The 21,506-nt window shown below is 46.4% G+C and overlaps 1 protein-coding gene across 2 annotated transcripts in view; it reads left to right on the top strand.

Annotated features, from left to right (window-relative positions):
* The window catches only part of c28h10orf71 (chromosome 28 C10orf71 homolog), a 117,603-nt gene extending 96,359 nt beyond the window's left edge, over nt 1-21,244 (top strand). For both annotated transcript variants that reach the window (XM_072491722.1, XM_072491721.1), the window contains exons 3-4: nt 11,185-11,287; nt 17,202-21,244. In XM_072491722.1, the coding sequence (XP_072347823.1) occupies nt 17,361-21,041 (3,681 nt within the window). In that variant the 5' untranslated portion in view covers nt 11,185-11,287; nt 17,202-17,360 and the 3' untranslated portion in view covers nt 21,042-21,244. The remainder of the gene's footprint in view (nt 1-11,184; nt 11,288-17,201) is intronic.
* The last annotated feature ends 262 nt before the right edge of the window (nt 21,245-21,506 follow it).

The following is a 21,506-nucleotide window of genomic DNA, read 5'->3' as shown; positions in this document are numbered from 1 at the left end:
AGTCCTGAAAGACGTGCTTGTTAGGTGAATTGGACATTCTGAATTCTCCCTCAGTGTACCCAAACAGGTGCCAGAATGTGGCGACGAGGGGATTTTCACAGTAACTTGATTGCAGTGTTAATGTAAGTCTACTTGTGACAATAATAAAGATTATTATTATTACCAAGCTTTTGTTCAGCTGTTCAAATATATCTTTACGTGGCTGGGTGTGACTTTTTGTCTGATTATAAGTCCTGCAAAGTGACTGGGGTTTTCTTCCTGCGTTCGAGTAGCATTGTAAATCTAGGTTCTTCTTTATCTTCACCTTCTACCAAACACCAAACCAGGATCCAAAGCCACACATTGATTATGGGATATAATTCAGCCTACGCACAAGGCTAATACTCCACTGCAACAGTCTGTCTGAGGAAAACGGTGTGCCTCGATACTTGTAACAGTGTAGACTCAATCAAGATGTACTTGCATTTTGCTAGCCTAGCTGTACCTGATGTTCCGAGGAGTCAGCAGATGCAGCAATGTGGCTCCTCCCAGCTATTTCAACAGCTCCTGTGGTCATAGCTTTGTGTGAAGTCTGAACTGTCATTGCACTGAAGTGACCGTCGTGGTCATCCTTCAAACATCCAGGCTCCATTGTAGGACTGGTGAGGTGTCATCCTCTTTTAGAAAAAGTACTCGTCAGAACCAGTATGTCATTATCAATGTTAGATGGTGAGAGACATATCGGGTGAATGGAACCTCTGACTCATCTTTATCTGCCTAACTTATGTTGTAAACTTCTGTATGTGAGCTTGTAGAAACTTCTTCCACAATTAGGTTGACACCACCCATCTAGGATGTAAACTACACCCTATTTTAAGAAATAAAAGTCAATTTTTCCATTAGGTTCTCTGCTTCATGTTAATTATTACTTGATGCCTTTGTCAGTGAGTTCTGGAAACAATGTGGAACAGATTTGGCTCGGAATGGCCAGTTTATTCCAAGGTGTCTCCCGGACAGTCAATTCCCTCGGGAATTCCTCACTGTGTACATCAATCCTTCTACCATCCAGTGCCATCCTTCGACCTTTCCCCTTCACTTCCACTGTTTAAGTTTGCCCTGTCCCTAGATCCTTTCCAAAACTCACAAGGCAAAAAAGAGCAACTGATCAAGAGACAGGAGCTGATCTTGCAATAGTCCTGTACTGATCTTGGTGGTCTTGATGTCCAGAGAAGCGCATGAATTTATAAGCCAAGTTTGAGAAAATATCTCGATCCAGGATTTTTTCCAATCATTCCCAGAACTCTCAAACAAACACATTATCAACCAGCAACTCTGTGTCAAGTTCTGCTTTGAACACTCCAATGTCATGCCTTGTGATACTGTATTACATTCCAGGCAGCATATAAATAAAAGTTGTTATTGTCTCATTACATTCCTCATGGATCTACACAAATGTTGACACACCATGGACCTGTTGATGAATGTAGGAAATTTTTAGGTATATTGTATTAAGTGCCTGTTGTAGTAATGTTACTAAAATAATTTGGAGTAAGGGGCGGGATTCTCCGACCCCCCCCCACCGGGTCGGAGAATCGCCGGGGAGCGGCGTGAATCCCGCCGCCGCCGGCCGCCAAATTCTCCGGTGCCAGAGATTCGGCGGCGGCGGGAATCGCGCTGCGCCGGTCGGCGGGCACCCCCGGCGATTCTCCGGCCCGCGATGGGCCGAAGTCCCGCTGCTCTGTTTTTAGTTTCATTATTTTGAGTTCTGCTTTGGTTTCTGAGGAAACGTATGTTTCTCAGACTGACTTCTGAAAGTTTCTCTCCCAAGGACGTTGAGTGCATTAATTTTTTTTAAATAAATTTAGAATACCCAATTATTTTTCCCAATTAAGGGGCAATTTAGCGTGGCCAATCCACCTACCCTGCACATCTTTGGGTTGTGGGGGTGAGGCCCACGCAGACACGGGGAGAATGTGCAAGCTCCACACAGACAGTGACCCGGGGCCGGGATTCGAACCTGGGTCCTCAGCGCCGTAGGCAGCAATGCTAACCACTGTGCCGCCGTGCTGCCCCCTGTTAACTGTATTAATAAGTGGCATTTGACCTGTGTGTGTGTGTGTGTGTGTGTGTGTGTGTGTGTGTGGATTTTGCTTAATTGAAATTTTCGAAGAAGGTGGGACGTGAACCCCCAAATCTTTATTTTTGCAAGAATGTTTAACTGGTAATTGAGAAGCTGTTTTTTTCTCTCTTGGATGTTAATGGGATTGATCCTGTGTTAATAATAAGGTTTGTTTTAATATAAAAGGTCCCGAGTTGTCAGTGGAATCACTCCTGGAGTGAAGCATCTTTTCCTCACAGTTCGCAAAATGAAAAATTGCTGGGGTCTCGTCCGGCTTCCTAATATAAATTGGGGGTCTGGTCCAGGTACCATAACAGACTGAAGAGCCGGCCAAGTTGATACTTGGTAGAGCCACGATTCAGCACCTTGGCACAATCGAGCATGCTGATCCGCAGAATAGATGGAGGCATATAGATAATGGGCTTCCAAGGAAGCGGGGTCCCAGGTTTATCCAACTTTCCATCAAACTCATTCTGGATCAGACTTACTCCCATCGAAAGTCAAACTCAACATGCAAAGTTGCACTTTTATACTTAGCTAAGAACAGTTTAGGATGCCGTACAATACAAATCTAACAGTTGCTCACACCTGGCGATAAATAAGCAGGTGTTAAACTGACCCGTAAGTGAACAATATCAGAGATAGAACATACAATGCAGAAGGAGGCCATTCGGCCCATCGAGTCTGCACCGACCCACTCAAGCCCTCACTTCCACCCTATCCCCAAAACCCAATAACCCCTCCTAACCTTTTTGGGCACTACGGGCAATTTAGCACCAATCCACCTAACCTGCACGCCTTTGCACTGTGGGAGGAAACCCCGCAGACACGGGGAGAACGTGCAGACTCCGCACAGACAGTGACCCAACGGGGGAATCGAACCTGGGACCCCGGCGCTGTGAAGCCACAGTGCTATCCACTTGTGCTACCGTGCTGCCCTTTATGGGAAGTGGCATTTCCTTTATGTACAGATTAATTACCCATCCTTTGTGTGTGAGAGGTGGGTGGGCCGTTATTTATATAGCCGAACCTCTTGCTGTGGAAATGCTGCTGCAAAACATTGGGATCTCCCCTAAACTCGGGGGTTTCCCCTACTTCAAGGTAGGGTTGCCAACGCTCCAGGATTGCCCTGGAGTCTCTAGGGATTAAAGGTTGATCTTGGCTGTTGACGACACCTCAGGAGAAACATCACAGCAGAAGTCAGGACTTAGTGTATCTTCTTCATTTTCTTTGTACTCTTTTGCTGATCAGTTGTTAAGGTATTAGAGATTGGGGGAGGGGGAAAGAACGGCTGTTTGAATTGTAGTGGTGGGAGGTAGGAGGCCATGTGACTAAACCTCCAGGATTATATCCAACCAGAGCTGGCAGCGCTGCTTAGACCGCAAGGTGAAGTTAAGATCATGGCGTTGCTCCAATGACTGCATTGCACAAGTGTTCAGACTTTAACAACTCCGGCTTCAACCTCACCAGAGTCACTAGGAGACGTGCACTGGCCAGTTAATGTTAAAGTTGGACTGTCAGTTTACGGGGCTGGGTTGATACATGGTGGCTTGACAGAGAGAGCTGCTGGCAGTTGACATATGTGCTTATTTTTGGCTGCAGTTGGTTTCCAAAGACGGGCAGCAACCACCATTCAGCACCCCCCCCCCCCCCCCCCGAGCCAGCTCCGCTAGCCGCTAAGTTCGATTGTTGCCTTAACTTTACTTTCCTTCCTAACCTCCCACCTCCTGCCCCAGAACCCTTGACTCTCTTGCCAATCAAATATCTCTCTAACTCAGCCTTACATATATTCAATGACCCAGCCTCTCATTGGGGAAGGGAGTTTCAGCGAATGACCACCCTCCGAGATTAGAAATTTCCCCTCGCCTCCCCCTTATTTTGAAACTCTGTCCACAATGTTCTCGGTTCCTTCATGAGAGGAATTATCCTCTGAGCATCTAGGGCGTGATTCAACGGGCCGGGTGGTTGTGGACAGGGCAAGGTACTCCCCTTGGCATCTGGGCACCTTGGGACTTCCAGCCTGGCACCTTCACACTGCCAGCCTGGCACTGCCAGGGTGCCTGGATGGTGCTAGCAGAGGCAAGATGCCCAAGCGCAAGGTTGTCCATGCCTGGGGTTGGGCCCGGGGAGGGGGCCTTGCCCATCAGAGGTGGGTTGAATTGGGGACTCTAGGACCCAGGAACAGGTAAGTTGGGTAAAGTGGTGAGCACTCAGCTCGTCAGTGCAGGACATGACGGGGTGTTCCTTGGCGAGGCCAAAGAAAATGGCAATGTGCTGTTGAATAGCGGCAGTCTGTCTCGGCGTTGCAGCCGCCAAGAAACACCCCGCTAAACGTGCTGTTCAGCGGACTTTAACTTGAGACTGCTGAATCGCGCCCTTACTCTTTCATGTTCCCTCAGAATCTTAAAAGTTTCAATATGACCACCTCTTATTCTTCTAATCTCCAATGCGTTAACCTGGTCAGCCTTTCCTCATAAGGCAACCACTTAATCCCAGGAATCAGTCCAGAGAACCTTCTCTGGACTGTTTCCAATGCAAGTGTGTCCCTCCTTAAGTAAGGTGGTGAAAACTGTACGCCGTCTGGTGTGATCTCATCAATGCCCTGTACACTTGTAGCAAAACGTCCTGACTTTAATATTCCATCCGCCTTGCAATAAGACACAACATTCCATTTGCCTTCCTAACTACTTGACTTAACTGCATGCTGACCTTTTTATGATTCATGGACAAGGCCATCCAGATCCCTCTGTACTGCAGCATGTTGCAGTCTCTCCCCATTTAAATCATACTCTGCTAGCCTAGTGGTTAGCACTGTTGCTTCACAGCGCCAAGGTCCCAGGTTCGATTCCCGGCTTGAATCACGGTCTGTGCGGAGTCTGTACGTTCTCCCTGTCTTTGCGAGGGTTTCCTCCAGGGCTCCGGTTTCCTCCCGCAAATCCCGAAGGATGTGCTTGTTAGGTGAATTAGACATTCTGAATTCTCCCTCTGTGTACTCGAACAGACACCGGAGTGTGGCAACTAGGGGCTCTTCACAGTGACTTTATTGCAGTATTAATATAAGCCTACTTGTGACAATACTAAAGATAAAGAGTATTCTCTTCTTCCTGCTAAAGTGGATAGCTTCACGTTTTCCCACATTATACGTCACCTGCCAAATCTTTGCCCACATACTTATCCCGACCATATCCCTTTTGCAGATGGTTTGTACCCTCTTCACAACTTGCTTTCCTACCTACCTTTGTAATGTCTGCAAATTTACCTACAATACAGCCAATCCCTTCACCAAGCATGTAATATAGATCGTAAATAATCGAGGCCCAACACCGACCTGTGGCACTTCACTAGTTATAAAGTGCCATTCTGAAAATGGCCCTTTTATCCTGACTCTGTTTCCTGTTAATTTGCCATTCCTCTGTCTAATATATCACCCCCAACATGAAACATTCTTAACTTGGAGAGTAACCTTTCATCTGACACCTTATCAAATGCCTTTTGGATTTCTAAATACACTACATCTACCGGTTCCCCTTCATCCACCCTGGCTTGCTACATCCTCAAAGAACTCAATGTATTTGTCAAACACGATTTCCTTTTCGCAAAACCATGTGGGCTCTGCCTATGATTTTCTAAATGTCCTGCTACAACCTCTTCAATAATACATTCTCACATGTTCCCAGTGACTGAAGTTAGGCTATCTGACCTATAATTTCTTATTTTCTGTCTCCCTCCTTTCTTGAGCAAAGCTGTTACGTTTATAGCTTACCAATCCACCGAGACCTTTCCAGAATCTGGGGAATTTTGTAAGATTATAAGCAATGCATCTCCTATCTCTGCAGTCCCATTTTTAAGGCCCAAGAATACAGTCCATCAGGTCCCTTGGGTCTTGTCAGCTTTAAGTTCCATTAGTTTTCCCATTACTTTTTCTCTGGTTATAGTATTTGCTTTATGTTCCTCTTTCCCTTTACCTCTTGAATTTCTAGTACTCTGGAGATGGATTTTGTGTCTTCTATTATTCAAAGCCTCTGCCGTTCCTTCTTTTCATATTAATGCAACGGCTCACAGACTAAGGGATCTATATTCACTTTAGCTACTCTTTTGTTTTTATATACTTTTAGAAACTTTCACAGTTTGGTTTTATGTTCCTTTCTAGTATTCTATTTTCTCCCTCCTTTATTTGTTTTTGGTCATCACATTCTGTCTTCTAAAATTTTCCCAGTCTTCTAAGAACAAAGAGAATTACAGCACAGGAACAGGCCCTTCAGCCCTCCCAGCCTGCGCCAATCCAGATCCTTTATCTAAATCTGTCACTTATTTTCCAAGGATCTACATCCCTCTGTTCCCCGCCCATTCATATATCTGTCTAGATGCATCTTAAATGATGCTATTGTGCCCGCCTGTACCACCTCCGCTGGCAAAGCGTTCCAGGCACCCACCACCCTCTGCATAAAAAACTTTCCACGCACATCTCCCTTAAACTTGCCCCCTCTCACCTTGAAATCGTGACCCCTTGTAATTGACACCCCCACTCTTGGAAAAAGCTTGTTGCTATCCACCCTGTCCATACCTCTCAATTTTGTAGACCTCAATCAGGTCCCCCCTCAACCTCCGTATTTCCAATGAAAACAATCCTAATCTACTCAACCTTTCTTCATACCTAGCACCCTCCATACCAGGCAACATCCTGGTGAACCTCCTCTGCACCCTCTCTAAAGCATCCACATCCTTCTGGTAATGTGGCGACCAGAACTGCACGCAGTATTCCAAATGTGGCCTAACCAAAGTCCTATACAACTGTAACATGACCTGCTGACTCTTGTATTCAATACCCCGTCCGATGAAGGCAAGCATGTTGTATGCCTTCTTGACCACTCTATCGACCTGCGTTGCCACCTTCAGGGTACAATGGACCTGAGCTCCCAGATCTCTCTGTACATCAATTTTCCTCAGGACTCTTCCATTGACCGTATAGTCCACTCTTGAATTAGATCTTCCAAAATGCATCACCTCGCATTTGCCTGGATTGAACTCCATCTGCCATTTCTCTGCCCAACTCTCCAATCTATTTATGTTTTGCTGTATTCTCTGACAGTCCTCCTCGCTATCTGCAACTCCACCAATCTTAGTATCATCTGCAAACTTGCTAATCAGACCACCTATACCTTCGTCCAGATCATTTATGTATTTCACAAACAACAGTGGTCCGAGCACGGATCCCTGTGGAACACCATTAGTCACCTTTCTCCACCACTACTCTGTCTCCTGTTGCCCAGCCAGTTCTTTATCCATCTAGCTAGTACACCCTGAACCCCATACGACTTCACTTTTTCTATCAACCTGCCATGGGAAACTTTATCAAATGCCTTACTGAAGTCCATGTATATGAAATCTACAGCCCTTCCCTCATCAATTAACGTTGTCACTTCCTCAAAGAATTCTATTAGGTTTGTAAGACATGACCTTCCCTGCACAAAACCATGCTGCCTATCACTGATAAGTCTATTTTCTTCCAAATGTGAATAGATCCTATCCCTCAGTATCTTCTCCAACAGTTTGCCTACCACTGACATCAAGCTCACAGGTCTATAATTCCCTGGATTATCTCTGCTACCCTTCTTAAACAAAGGGACAACATTAGCAATTCTCCAGTCCTCCGGGACCTCACCCGTGCTCAAGGATGCTGCAAAGATATCTGTTAAGGCCCCAGCTATTTCTTCCCTCGCTTCCCTCAGTAACCTGGGATAGATCCCATCCGGACCTGGGGACTTGTCCACCTTAATGCCTTTTAGAATACCCAAAACTTCCCCCTTCCTTATGCCGACTTGACCTAGAGTATTTAAACATCCATCCTTAGCTTCAACATCCGTCATGTCCCTCTCCTTGGTGAATACCGATACAAAGTACTCATTAAGAATCTCACCCATTTCCTCTGACTCCACGCATAAATTCCCTCTTTTGTCTTTGAGTGGGCCAATCCTTTCTCTAGTTACCCTCTTGCTCCTTCTATACGAATAAAAGGCTTTGGGATTTTCCTTAACCCTGCCAGCCAAAGATATTTTGTGACTGCTTTTAGCCCTCTTTATTGCGTGTTTGAGATTTGTCCTACTTTCCCGATATTCCTCCAAAGCTTCATCAGATTTAAGTCGCCTAGATCTTATGTATGCTTCCTTTTTCATCTTAGCTAGTCTCACAATTCCACCCGTCATCCATGGTTCCCTAATCTTGCCATTTCTATCCCTCATTTTCACAGGGACATGTCTGTCCTGCACTCTAATCAACCTTTCCTTAAAAGACTCCCACATTTCAAATGTGGATTTACCCTTAAAGAGCTGCTCCCAATCCACATTCCCGAGCTCCTGCCGAATTTTGTTATACTTGGCCTTTCCCCAATTTAGCACTCTTTCTTTAGGACCACTCTCGTCTTTGTCCATGAGTATTCTAAAACTTACGGAATTGTGATCGCTATTACCAAAGTAATCACCGACTGAAACTTTAACCACCTGGCCAGGATCATTCCCCAATACCAGGTCCAGTATGGCCCCTTGCCGAGTTGGACTATTTACATACTGCTCTAAAAAAACTCTCCTGGATGCTCCTTACAAATTCTGCTCCATTTACACCTCCAACACTACATGAGTCCCATTCAATATTGGGGAAGTTAAAATCTCCCATCACGACCACCCTATTCCTACATTTTTCTATAATCTGTCTACATATTTGTACCTCTACTTCACACTCGCTTTTGGGAAGCCTGGTAGTAAAGTCCCAACAATGTTAGTGCACCCTTCCTATTTCTTAGCTCTACCCATATTGCCTCAGTGCTCGAATCCTCCATCGTGCTCTCCTTAATCATAGCTGTGATATCATCTCTGACCAATAATGCAACTCCTCCATCCCTTTTACCTCCCTCTCTATCCCTCCTGAAGCATCTATACTCGGGATATTTAGTTGCCAGTCTTGCCCTTCCCTCAACCAAGTCTCCGTAATACCAATAACATCATATTCCCAGGTACTAATCCAAGCCCTAAGTTCATCTGCCTTACCTGCTACACTTCTCGCATTGAAACAAATGCACTCAGACCACCTGTCCCTTTGCGTTCATCATTCTTCCCTGTCTACTCTTCCCCTTAGTCACATTGAGTTTATTATCTAGTACCTTACTGGCTTTAGTTTCTGCCTCTTTACTGACCTCTAACTTCCTAATCTGGTTCCCATCCCCCTGCCACATTAGTTTAAAACCTCCCCAACAGTGTTAGCAAAAGCACCTCCTAGGACATTGGTTCCAGTCCTGCCCAGGTGTAGACTATCCGATTTGTAATGGTCCCACCGCCCCCAGAACCGGTTCCAATGTCCCAACAATCTGAACCCCTCCCTCCTGCACCATCTCTCAAGCCACATATTCATTCTGACTATTCTCTAATTTCTACTCTGACTGTCTCGTGGCACTGGTAGCAATCCTGAGATTACTACCTTTTGAGGTCCTACTTTTTAACTTATCTCCTAACTCCCTAAATTCTAATTGTAGGACCTCATCCCGTTTTTTACCTATATCGTTGGTGCCTATATGCACCACGACAACTGGCTGTTCACCCTCCCCCTTCAGTATGTCCTGCAGCCGATCTGAGACATCCCTGACCCGTGCACCCGGGAGGCAACATACCATTCGGGAGTCTCGTTTTCGACCACAGAAACGCCTGTCTACTCCCCTTACGATTGAATCCCCTATGACTATAGCCCTGCCAGTCTTTTTCCTGCCCTTCTGTGCAGCAGAGCCAGCCACGGTGCCATGAGCCTGGCTACTACTGCCATCCCCTGGTGAGTCATCTCCCCCAACAGTATCCAAAACGGTATACCTGTTTTCGAGGGAGATGACCGCAGGGGACACCTGCACTGCCTTCCTACTCTTTTTCTCTGCCTTTTGGTCACCCATTCCCTGTCTCCCTCACCAACCCTAATCTGCGGTGTGACCAACTCACTGAACGTGCTATCCACGACCTCCTCAGCATCGCGGATGCTCCAAAGTGAGTCCATCCGCAGCTCCAGAGCCATCATGTGGTCTAACAGGAGCTGCAGCTGGACACACTTCCCGCACATGAAGGAGTCAGGGGCATCGGCCGCGTCCCTGAACTCCCACATTGAGCATGAGGAGCATAGCATGGGTCTGGGATCTCCTGCCATTTTTACACTTTACCTTAACTGATTACAAATATAATATCAAATAATGAATAAGTGAAAGGAATAAGGATTTTACTTACCAATCACAATACTTATCAACCCATGAAGAGTTAAATTTCTCCCAGCTACCTACCTTCCCGACAGACCCCTGGCCACTGCTCCCGCCGAAAATCTGAAGCTATAACTTGCGGATAAAAGAAAAAGAGAGAGTTTACCTGATATTCACTCACCCCCTTAGGTTAGAGGAGGTGGAAGGGTGGGAGACACTACAAGTGTAGTGTCTCGGGTTTAGCAACCGCCCAACTTAAATAGAGGTAAAAATCAAACACTTGAGCACCTACCTGTTTCCGAAGCTGCGCTCCAGCTCCCACTCTCTCTCCCGCTCCCGGAAATGAAGGCTGCTGGAACCTGGGGGCAAGTTTAAACACCTACCTGAATCCCAAGCTGCACTCACTGCACTCCGGCTCCCTCTCTCTCTCTCTCTCCCGCTCCCGGAAATTCTGTTCTGCATTGTCCGTCTTTTCTTTCCATTTGATACCAATAAGGAGGCCACTCATTTAGGACCAACAGTTACGGATCCTTGGAATTCTCTACCCCTAGGCGTGTGGATGACTCAAGTCTGGGATGGACTGATGGACAGTTGCCAACATCGAGTGTTTCAATCATAAACTGATATGTTCATAACACTTGATGAGTATGAAAGAGCAGTAGTTTAAGGTTCTACGTGATCCATTTTTGCCCTGTATGTTAGTTTGCACTCAGCATTTCTGATGTTAATAATGTGTTTGATCTCTTTCCATCTACCGAGAGAGTTGAAGCAATGTCAAAATTGCTGAAGGTCACAGCTATGCTTAATCGAAGTTTTACAAGCAAAGGATCCAGTTCATTGCACTAAATTTAACTTCTTGCTATAGATGGGCAGCGATGAGACCAAATGAAGGTGAGACAGGAGGCTTTAAGTGTACAGGAACCTGGTCGGAATGCACACATGTCCTGCTACATCAGCTGACACAGCAGGTATGTTTAAGGACAAAACACTTTTCCTCTGTCAAGTCTAAATGCATGTCGTTTATTGTTCAACTAGAATTTTAAAAACGAAATCCTCGTCTGTTTAAAAGCGCCCATTGCATTTTCGGGTATTATTAAGAAGGCACACATTTTCATTTACAATTGGAAGGTGAATTGATAAATCTGAAACATTTATGGCCTCAGTTCTTGTTGTGCATTGCAAAATCCAGTTGTTCCGGGCTCAGAGCCGGTCTCTGGCAACCACGTGGCTTAGCTCAGCTGAGTTTGAACAATTTTGGCAATCTCCTGTTGGTTGTCCATAAAATGATGAAGGCAACAGTCATGGATACCTACTGGGCAAGCTGGCTTTTCATCTCGGAGGGAGGCAAGACGAGGTGTAATCAGTGCTCGCCCTTTTGACATTTCCAGAGGCTGCATCATGCAATGAGAAGTGAATGATTCTCTCACTCATTGACGCAGCAATCCACTTTCTCCCAAAAATCGCCTCATTTGCACCTGCTTTTGGCACCAAATTAAGTCACTGTGCACCGAGGCACTAAGGGAAGAATGCAGGTAAGGTAAATTACAGTTAATGAAGCCACAACTTTATCTGAGCTCTTGGTTCAAGCAGCAACATGCCTTCCCTGTGCTGATCGAGCAGTTCTCAATCGGGCCACTGGAGAATGGGCTGTAAACTAAAGTTGGGGGGGGGGGGGGGGGGGGGTGGCATTTTCAAGGCCCACAATTACAGAATGACTTAAATCACTGACCTATCTGCGTCGGATTCAGGTGTCCGAAACCGACAACAGCCTTAGAAGACTGCATGGCAAGCCTTAGCCACCTGTTACAGGCTGCTTTAATTATGTGCAATGTGTCCCTGTTACCAAGCCAGTATCCAGAGGCAGGCAGATTCAATGTCAGGCAGTATATCCTCAAAACCTTTTTTTTTCAGCTGGTCCTGTACTTCGACACTTCAGTAAGTAGCAGTCAGTTAGGAGATACAATACTTCATGGACCACTCTGCCTTCTACTGGCAGGCCAGTTGTCAGCAGACAATCCCTGCTAAAGATTTTTGAGTTCAATCTTCTCAACAAATTCGAGCAGTTGTTAAATCTCACTTTATTGAGGAAAAATATGGGAACAGACATTCTGTGACATAAACCCCAAGATTAATTTGTAAGATTCAGGTGCATTTTAAATAAAAAAAAATATTTGATAGGGTACTTGTGTGAATTGTACATTTAATATAACCAGCCCATTAGTAACTTGAAAACAAATATGTTTTATTCTAAAACTAATAAATAAGATTACCTTTTATTCAAACTGAGGTGCCGATCAAATCAATATACTTATACAACAAATTGTATCAACCATGTGGTGCAGTAATGACCATTCAAATTTGGTGTTCCATATTTTATATTGCTATGTTTATGAGTAATTTACATCAGTTCAGTCACATGGCAAGTGGGAAATTCCAGAGCATTCTACAATTTATCTTGTAAAGAAAAAGGTTATTTTTAAGTGACCCTTCTTGTTTTCAAGGTCTTCTTCAGCAAATGCATTGAAACCCTATTGCAGTTTGCTTTATTTACAGTAAAGTCAATCTCCATCCGTTCTGGCCCACCAACACATCTCAATTCTGAAGAACCCCAACAACTTTTGGAACACGTTTTTCCACTACTCTCACTTTTGCCAATCGGAGACCGTTGGGAAATGCCCAGTTCAATCTGATGTAGTTTATTAAGTGCTAAGTCCATGGATATTAGTTGAGAGACCAACAAGAATGCTACTATTGGCCAAGGTGCTGAAGAACGAGGGCATGAACCCGTCAGATACGGTCCCTTTTTGGCTCCGGTTTTCATGACCTTTGGGATTAGTCCTATCCTTCCTGCCTAAGAAAATTGGGACGTATAAAATCTGTGGGTTGGTGATGTACAACGAATAATTCATAATCCGGCTCCATCCACCTATTCAAGTGGACACGGTGGATCCCATGGTATGGTTCAAAGAGTAGGGACATTATTTTAGTGGCGGAGGAAAGTGGTGGGGCAGTTACAGAGAGCCAGAGGGGCAGTATACGAGTACAGGGAGAAGGCGAGCAGTATGTTGGCCCATCGGTTGAGGAAGCAAGAGGTGGCGAGGGAGATTGGCAGAATGAGGGATGATAAGGGTAAAGTGGGGATGGAGCCAGAGGGGGTGAATGATGTGTTTGAGGCATTCTACAGAAGGCTATATGAGTCTCGAGCCCCCGGCCAGGAGGGACAGGTGCAGCATTTTCTGGACGGGTTGGAGTTTCCCATGGTAATGGGGGAGCTGGTTCAGGGGCTGGCGGCCCCAATTGGGTTGAGGGAGGTGATGGACAGTATGTGGGCGATGCAGGCTGCGAAGGACCCGGGGCTGGACAGGTTCCCAATGGAGTTATTCTAGTGGCGCAGCCAATATTCCTCCCTCAGTCAACCAGCATCACAAAGAGATTCAGAAAATACTGGACAATCGCAGCAGGTTTGACAGCATCTGTGGAGAGAGAAGGGAGCTAACGTTTCGAGTCTGGGTGACTTAAAGAGCTTTCTAAGGTTCATACATCTTATCAGCCCTGATGGAACACACACAGCTGCAGACGTCTGGCTGGGACCACCCACCTCCCCCACCCTTCCCAATCGGCCCCACCATTCACCATTTATTGTCAAGCTTCTCGCCAGACCCTCGCATTAGACACTGGAGGGTAGCCAGCACGTGTAGGACGGCATGGTAGCATTAGATAAAATCGTCTGGAGACAAAAAACTTGTGGGCAACTCAGTAATCGTGGTGAGGAAGCCGCGCTCAATGGGACCACAGATAGGTCTGCACCATTGTTGCCCTTCGACTGAGCTTCCCGGAGATGTAACTCTCTATGGGAATCACAGAACTAACTCTCAGGATTTATAAGATTAAAATCAAATATTCTGATCTTGATTTTCAGCTAAAATCAAATCCATTATAACTTCGCCTGACCTGTGGACTAATCCATTTCGAGTCAATGAAATTTGAATGTTTAGTTTCAGTTAAGTTGTAAGAGGTCAGTACTTATTTTGTGTCTCAATATTTGTAAATCTGAATTTGAATCCGAGACAACTACAGGTAGGGCTCTATACTCCCCTTGTACGTGCCTCTTTACGAATCAAATGAGCAAAGACAGGTTAACATCCTTATTAATATAAAAATAAAGTAAAAATTAAAACAGGCTTTCTGTTACTAAAGGAACGGTTAGTGATGTTGGAATTACAATCATAAATATATCCATTCATAAGTGTGGCAGAAAATATTAAAACATTTTTGTTGCACGTTATTCGATTTTTAACTAACGTCCACAAGATGCACTGCAACAACTCACCAAGGCTCCTTCAACTGTACCTTCCAAACCCATGGCATCTACTATCTGGAAGGGCAAGAGCAGCAGATGTGTGGGAACACCATTACCTGCAAATTCATTCCCCTCTAAGGCATTCGCATCCTGATTTGGAAATATATCAATCAGCCCTCCCTTCACTGTCATTGGGTCAAGATTCTGGAACTCCCTCGCTAACCGCACAGTGGGTGTACCTACACCACACGGACTGCAGCCGCTCAAGGTGGTGACTCACCACCACATTTTTTTAAAATACATTTAGAGTACCCAATTCTCTTTCTTTCCAATTAAGGGGCAATTTAGCATGGCCAATCCACCTACCTTGCACATCTTTGGGTTGTGGGGGTGAGATGCACGCAGACACGGGGAGAATGTGCAAACTCCACACGGACAGTAACCCGGGACCGGGATCGAACCCGGGTCCTCTGGAAGTGCCCCCTTACCTAGGCCCCTGCCCCGCCCTATCCCCGTAAGCCCACCTAACCTGCACACTTTTGGACTGTGAGAGGGAGCCGGAGGAAACCCATGCAGACACGGGGAGAATGTGCAAACTCCACACAGTCACCCAAGGTTGGAATTGAACCCGCGTCCCTGGGGCTGTGAGGCAGCAGTGCTAACCACTGTGCTACCTTGCCACAATAAATGGCCAATTAATACTGGCCTAGCCAGTGACACCCATATCCTGTGAATGAATGGCTGGACTTTAAGACAATGATGGCATTGTAAATGTCACCATCTGATAATAGAAAATGGACAAAAACGTCAACTTCCGAACTTTCAAGGTTGCCTCCTACTTCAGATTTCCCAAACTCCATGTGATTCTAATTCAATTTAAGGTTCTGTTTTACAGCTAAATTTACAATTGTAATAATTTATGCTGAATGGACAAAGCTGCCGATGGGAGGGAAACGGACAAGACCTCAGTCAGGATTTTGAACCCAAGATGTTCATTATTCTTCGCACATTTCTCGGTCTCCGTCTGGTAATATTTCTCCAAATACTCGAACAAGAGATTTGACCAATGCCCACCCAACATGTGTCCAGTTCAAGGAGGAGTAGAGTGAGTCAACAGAATGACTATAATTGAGAGTTTGGACTGTGTCATTGGTCAGTTTGACCCTTCAGCACACCAATGCCCAGGGAAGATGGCAGCCCTGAATCTATTTGGATGTTTAGGGGAGAGGGGGAGAAAGGAAAATTGATGATTAGCTTAAGGATACGAAGGGAATGGAAACTGGTAAATATGTGGCGGGATGTCCAGTTGTCCCCTACTGGAAATCCCCTCCCTGAGGTCAACGGACCTTCCGCCAGTCAATCATATTAACCATCCCGCCCATGACCATTCCCGCAGTGGACAGTGTCAGTAGATTTCGGCCCATGAGGTAAAGTTCCATTTCTCTGTAAGGTAGGGTTCTTCAATCCAATACCGAATGTGTTGAAATATGGATCATTTGCTGGATGTGTTCCTGGTGAATAGAAGTAGATGCGTTTAGGTTTTTATCTGTCTCATACTGTCTCCTACTGATTTCAAATGGCCTGAAAAAGCCAAATGCCTTTTATTATTCCTTAGCCTATGCTTTCATGAAAGAAAGTAAACAAGTTTGTTTCCCAGCTAATGTTGAATCATTTGTTGGGAATAGATAAGAGCAAAACATTTCCAGTGCAATCTGTACAGGTCATTCTATTTATTTCGTCCTTCGTCAACCCAACCCCTTTGTCTATTCAGTTATAAGTGCTGTTCATATATTTGGCTGCACATCATATATTTTGACACTGAAATATGGACTATAGAACCATAGAATCCCTACAGTGCAGAAGGAGGCCACTCGGCCCATCAAGACCCTCTGAAAGTAACCCCACCCCCCACCCTCTAAACTCCACCCAACAGGCACATCCCCATACACCAATTTAGCATGACTAAATTGAAAGGTCAGTCACGAGGTGACACAAGTTCAAGGTGAGGGGAAGGAGGTTTTGAATCATAGAATGACTACAGTGCAGAAGGAGGCCATTCGGCCCATCAAATCTGTACCAACCCTCCGAAAGAGCACCCTACCTGGGTCCATGCCCCCACCCTATCTCCATCACCTCACCTAACCTACACATTTTAGGCTGTGGGAGGAAACCGGAGCACCCGGAGGAAACCCAGGCAGACACGGGAGAAAGTGCAGACTCCACACAGTCACCCAAGGCCGGAATCGAACCCCAGTCCCTGGCGCTATGAGGCAACAGTGTTAACCACTGTGCCACCATGCCATCTGGTGACTTGTGTCCTGTTGATAAATGCTACCTGGCCTGCTGCTTGTCTCCACGACCTTCAGTTGTGTCTCAGACTTCCAACAGCTGCAGTATTTTGTTTCAACCCCAGTCTCAATTTTCCTTGACCCCAAAATGTGAAAGCTTGCACGATCTGGCGCTGGCAGTGAGGCTTAATTAGAGGGCAGACATTAAGTCAGGGTGGCAAACATTCAGACTTAATTCACTGTTACAACGTCGACGAGATTAATGCAATAACATTTATATCTTTCTTCACACAGGAGAGAAACCCTTGTTCCACGACTTGGTATCTGAATGGATGAAGAATGAAGAAGCTCCAGAAATCTTCAGTACGAAGCCAAACGTTGTAGAAGCACAAACTGGGAGCAGAACTGGATGTGTGTGTCGGTGAAGCAGATTTTGGCCAGAGGACAGGGATTATGAACGCTTTGGAGTTTGCCAAGAACCCAAGGATCATGCAAGGATGTTCCAAGCACGTGGATGGTTTTAGTGATACGTCGAGCGCTGGGAGCATTTTGGATGAGGCGGATAGAGAAGTGAGCCGGTTGACGGAGCGAGCTTTCAAGAGCTTGTGTGTGGCACAAGAGGGTATGTGTAATGATTTGGGTATGATCAGCTCTCCGTCAGCTGCCAGTGGGAATCACGCAGGTGAGCACCCAGGTTCAGACAGGAGCAAGCATTCTACAGGCGAGATGAAAAGCTCCTCGAATGTAATCCAAAAGCAACGAAAAGAACCCCCTGAAACATTCCAGGAATTAATAGTCCAGTGTTCTGTCGAAGAAGTGGACTCCAAAGGTAGCACGGGAAATGGCTTCCCAAGGGAAACCCTTGGGTTAAGTCAGAAACTAGGGAAACAAAAGTCAAAGATTTCCTCGTTGATTGAAGCATTTGATCAAAGTGATGGGGGTGCCACGGGAGAACTGGTACTGAGTGCAAAACAGGTGGGCAGCGGGCACTCTGGGCTGGCAGAGGAAAGCGAGGTTCACATTACACAGTGGGACTCGTCAGCTCTCGTCAACATGCACAAGGAGACATCGAGCTTTTCTGCCGCTTGCCAGGAACATTATTGGCTCAACTGCAAGAAGCAGCTTCCGCCAGCCAAAAGCAGCAGTGTTTTGAGCTACCTGAAAAGTACGCAGCACAGAAAGCAAGGCCATCCCACCGACTCGACCGTTCTGAAACACCTTGTTCAAAGGTCAGAGAAGGCCGGCCGGCTGAGGACACCGGATTCGAAGGGCAACTTCCTCCATAGCGAGCGCAGTGCGTTCAAATCCTGGCACGATCACAACAGGTTTCTTTTTGAGGAAGGTGGCCACGTCGAAAAGCTAAGCCTCGGCCTTCAACCCGGTGTGCAAGTGCGCAACCTGTGCGACGATGGTGCCAGTTGTCGACGGGCACAACCCCTTGCGCAGGCAGCGGTGCCCCCAAAGGAAGCCAAAACTGACCCAGCTCAGAGACCGGTGAACTGTTCTTCCACTGGCAACGATTCAGATTCTCGCCCATTCGTGCCTGAAGCAAACCAGTCTGGTGTCAAAGAAAGTGCGGGGCAGGGCAATAGTTTGCAGGACATTAAAGCTGAAAAGGATAGTGGTGGTGGCACAGTAGAAAACGAGGACGAGGGAAGGGGTTTCCAGCTGTGGAGAAGCTCGAGAAATCCTCAATTTAAAAAGCAAATCGACCCGGAGGTAGTGAGTGGGGAGGTTGTCCACGCAGAGTGTCACCTTGCAGAGGTTTCAACATTGGCTGACCAATGTCCGCGAGGGGAGAGCCCGTCTTTCAGTATCTCAAAGCTCCTGACGCCAAACATTGGCCACAGTGCCAATGGGGCAGAGGCCCAGCCAATGGTAGTGACGCCTCCCCTCATTCAGCTTCCAGTGACTCAGGGGGATGAAGCTAGAGGAGGAGGCGATTACCAATCGCGTGAGAGTTACAAGTCCAAGGCTTCGAGCCTGCTCTATAACCTCAAAGATGTCAGGAAACGAGTGAAGTCCACCTACACCTCGTCTGTTACTCCACAGAGCCTGTCTGAGCAGAGCAAGAACAAGGAGTACATTTTCCAAAACTTACATCAAACCAATGAAAGAACGTCTTCCGCACCTTTAAGACTGGGTACCAGGGAAAACTACACGGGTGACTCCTGCGATCAGGAAAACCCCGACAAGGTGCCCAATGCAGGGAGTGCCACACCCGCTGCCGGGTGTCTCAGTAAAGCTGGAACCATCCACAGAGCTGAGCCAGACACCTGGAAGAACGACGACTATCTCAACGTCAGGTCGCCACAAACAGTGAAAGAAGCCGGGTCGTATCCCTCTTGGAGAACGAGAAACACGAGGCCCCGATCCGCGATGGTCGCCATGGAGGTTGACGTGGAGAGACGTCTGGACAGGAAGGTCGCCTGTCAGCTGAACAAAGTCAGCAGCGAGAGGGGGGCAACGGTACAGAAACGGTCAGCGTTGGCACGAAATAGCCCAGAGGACGCAAAGGCGGTGCTGGGAAGAACAGAAGAGAGGCTGAATAGATCGCATCGGAGCAGGAAACCCGAATGTCCCTTGTTCAGCCAAGTGCACAAAGCTGGCTACCCGAATGAGAATCATTTCAGACTACAAGACGATAGGCTGGCATCACAGAGACCAGAAGAGACTCATCGGCCAATGTTGGAAGCGAATGTGCCAAGCAATGGGGCATCTTCCCATCTCGCGACACAGGACCCGAAGCTGTCCAACCACTCCTATTTTGCCTTAGGAGGTGACCGCTGTCAGGACACAGAACGTGTGCTGGCTGACCACTCAACCGAGAGGGGCACTGGTGGCACAAGAAGCTCTTTAAGTGGCTGCCCCACAGCGGAGGTGTTGAAAGACATTGAAAAGTACGAGGTGCAGTATTATGCATTGAGTGACCATGCCGCGGACTCGGAGGGGAAGGATGAAAATCAAAACCCCCGAACGCCAAGAGACTTAACAGGACATAGAGCGAAAGGTGACAGCCCCTTGGAGATGCTGGGCGAAGAAAAATTCTACAGCATGTTTTCAAAGCAAGAGATACGTGGACAAGGAAATATCACAAACTCACCGAGGCCCACATTGTTTAAAATCAAAGATAACATGCTGAAAACCTCCCCAGTAACGAAAAGTGTGAAGTCCACCATCCCCAAGCCAGCCCCTGGTGGGGTGGATGTGGATCTTAGGAAAGACACGCCAGACATGTCTGTGTCAGAGGCAACCCCAGGATGTGACAACCTTGACTCTGAGGAGTTGGGGGCGGGCAGGTCACTGGCGATGAATCCCAGGCCAGATTCAGCATGCAGCGTAGATTCAAAGACGGCAGCAAAACCTCCCGTCGTCCCTCCAAAGTCTGAAAAAGCGTTGCGCAGAGCCAAAAAATTAGCCACCAGGAGGAAAAGGACTGACGGCAAGCAGAAAAAGCAAGGCGGTGACGAGATAGAACCCGATCCCATTCTCTCGAACACGCCAGAACCCCCCCTATGTGTCCCCATGTCACAAACACCCATTGCGTGTTCTCCGGTAGCTACGCTGCCAATGGATTCCTGTGTTATCCCAGCTGTGCCCAACATCGTGGCATTAAATAGTACTCGGCCGCTCACATCTGTACACTCATTTCCATTAAGCCAGCGAAAACTGCTCCAAGATCCTGAATCTGGCCAGTACTTTTTTGTAGATATCCCCATCCAAGTGCAGACAAAGACACTGTACGACCCGGAAACCGAAAAGTACTTTCAGGTGTCCATACCCTCAACGGGTCAAAATGCATCGCTCGATTTTTTTAATAATTCCTACGTGTTATATCCCGGCTTCCTATCCTTCCCTTTAACTTCAGTGTCAGCCCTCAGGCCTCATTCTCACATGTCGGCACCTGCAATTCTCCTGGATGTCCAAGAAAAAGAGGCCCCTTTAAACGAATGGACAAACACTGACTTGACATGCGCAGGGGAACAAGGAAATGAACCATATATTGAGACACTTTTCGATCCTCAAAATGACACTCAGTGCAGTGCGGTGAGCAGTCAGTTGCAACAAGAAGACCATAATTTGGAGTTAATTGTCATGGGGGATCTGGAGGATATTGCCATAGAAAACAATTAGCGGAAGGTAATGCAGTTCTGAATGGAAGGAACCTCTCGGCCTGTTACAGAATATATCCATGTCTGTAGAATACCTCAGAAATGACAGCTGGAGTGGCAAATACCTGTTACTGCTTTGCGAGATGGTTTATAACAATTCAGATGTTAAACTAGACATGGCATCAGAAATTGGAAACTCAAATAAAGACGCAAATGTATATAAAATATGACTTATTTCTGAATGATTAAGGAAGTGAGTAAACAGGTGCAAAAATGGGTGGCCATTGCCAATCGGATAACTAAAGCACACATCTCTCAAGCTTTGGAGGAAATTTATATTCTGTGATTTCTTTCCATTATTTTACCTTTTTTTTTCTCAAGGTTCAAGTGTCGTGATTCTCTAACCGCGGCAAGCTCCAATTTGTGGCTTTGATGATTTGAGGATGGTCCCGGCTTTGGTAAAAGGTGGCATTATTTTTCAAATTTG

This window comes from Scyliorhinus torazame, chromosome 28, assembly GCF_047496885.1.
Source record: "Scyliorhinus torazame isolate Kashiwa2021f chromosome 28, sScyTor2.1, whole genome shotgun sequence".
Taxonomy (NCBI): domain Eukaryota; kingdom Metazoa; phylum Chordata; class Chondrichthyes; order Carcharhiniformes; family Scyliorhinidae; genus Scyliorhinus; species Scyliorhinus torazame.
Note: the sequence above shows the minus strand (reverse complement) of the source record. Positions and strands in the feature narration are given on the sequence as shown.